The sequence below is a fragment of the Austrofundulus limnaeus genome, unplaced genomic scaffold (genome assembly GCF_001266775.1).
Source record: "Austrofundulus limnaeus strain Quisiro unplaced genomic scaffold, Austrofundulus_limnaeus-1.0 Scaffold37, whole genome shotgun sequence".
NCBI lineage: Eukaryota > Metazoa > Chordata > Actinopteri > Cyprinodontiformes > Rivulidae > Austrofundulus > Austrofundulus limnaeus.
This window is the reverse complement of record NW_013952439.1, coordinates 2,799,723-2,800,789: the sequence shown is the minus strand read 5'-3', so window position 1 is coordinate 2,800,789 and position 1,067 is coordinate 2,799,723. Positions and strand designations below refer to the sequence as shown.

The window sequence follows — 1,067 nt, the reverse complement described above, 5'->3', positions numbered from 1 at the left end:
TTTTTTTGGCTATTAGCCACAATAAACAATAAACAATAAAAAATTAATTACCTGAGTGTGAAACTCATTGCACTGGACTTTTTTTCACTAATTGATAGCCTTTAAATTGAAATAGCAGCTGCAGGTTTGTTCTGAGCAGCTTCATGTTTGTTCCTCTGCAGGTGAAGAAGCTGTGATGTACAAGTCTGTCCCAGTCCAGGAGCCTCGGACCAGAGACGACTTCCTGAGATGTGAGTCTGTTCTCTGACGTTCTCTGCTCCTTTTTCTGCTCACTTCAGTGAAATTAGATGTTGAGATTCTGTCAGACCCTGTGGCTGACCACAACTTTAGCTTTTAACAGCAGCTGCATGTCCCACAGTGTTGGCCATGACTGGGTCAGAGTCTGCACACAGTTTGTGATGTTTGACTTAAATCTGCAGCTCCTTCATTTTTGTCTGTATTATCAAATCTGATTGATCTGCTTTAAAACCGCTGGGAGCCACGGTTGTGTGTTTGACCTCAGAGCTTCAGTTGATACTTCTGGCGTTCCAGATCAAAGGCCGGCCAAAAGTAACCGAGGCCGCCGAGTGTCCCACCAACTGTGACCTGCAGAGATAGAGGTGCACAGCAGGCAGGTGACATCTTATAATCCTTCTGATGTGTGTTCAGCCAGAGGGTCTCCTGCTTCTTCTGCACAGTTAAACGTTTAACAGAGGTAGAAAAGTTCATGCATTCTGCTAACCTCTGGGAGCTTTCAGTAGGTGGTGCACTGTGGAGCGGTTCTTCAGCCTTTTTGGGTTACTCGTTTATAAATTTAACACAATACCGAATTTGAGTTTGGTAGATTATTTCTTTGTTGTAACAATGCTTCTTGGCAATAAAAATCTGATAGCTGGCACCTGACTGGCTGCACATGGGGCACCAAAAGCTAAAAACAAACCCTGTTTGACAGAGCAGATTCACCAAAAGTTTCATGTGCACAACGGGATCAATCTTGTGTCAGCAGGAACTGAAACTGAACGCATTGATTTGAAAATGAATTTCACTAAAGTGAAACTGAACTTAAAGTTTTGTATCTGAATTAATTT

The 1,067-nt window shown here is 42.6% G+C and overlaps 1 protein-coding gene across 1 annotated transcript in view; it reads left to right on the top strand.

Annotated features, from left to right (window-relative positions):
* ftr83 (finTRIM family, member 83) overlaps positions 1–1,067 on the top strand; it is a gene marked incomplete at its 3' end in the record, with an annotated part of 15,774 nt that overhangs the window by 9,826 nt on the left and 4,881 nt on the right. The window contains 1 exon segment of the mRNA XM_014006834.1: positions 162–230. Within this exon segment, the coding sequence (XP_013862288.1) occupies positions 162–230 (69 nt within the window).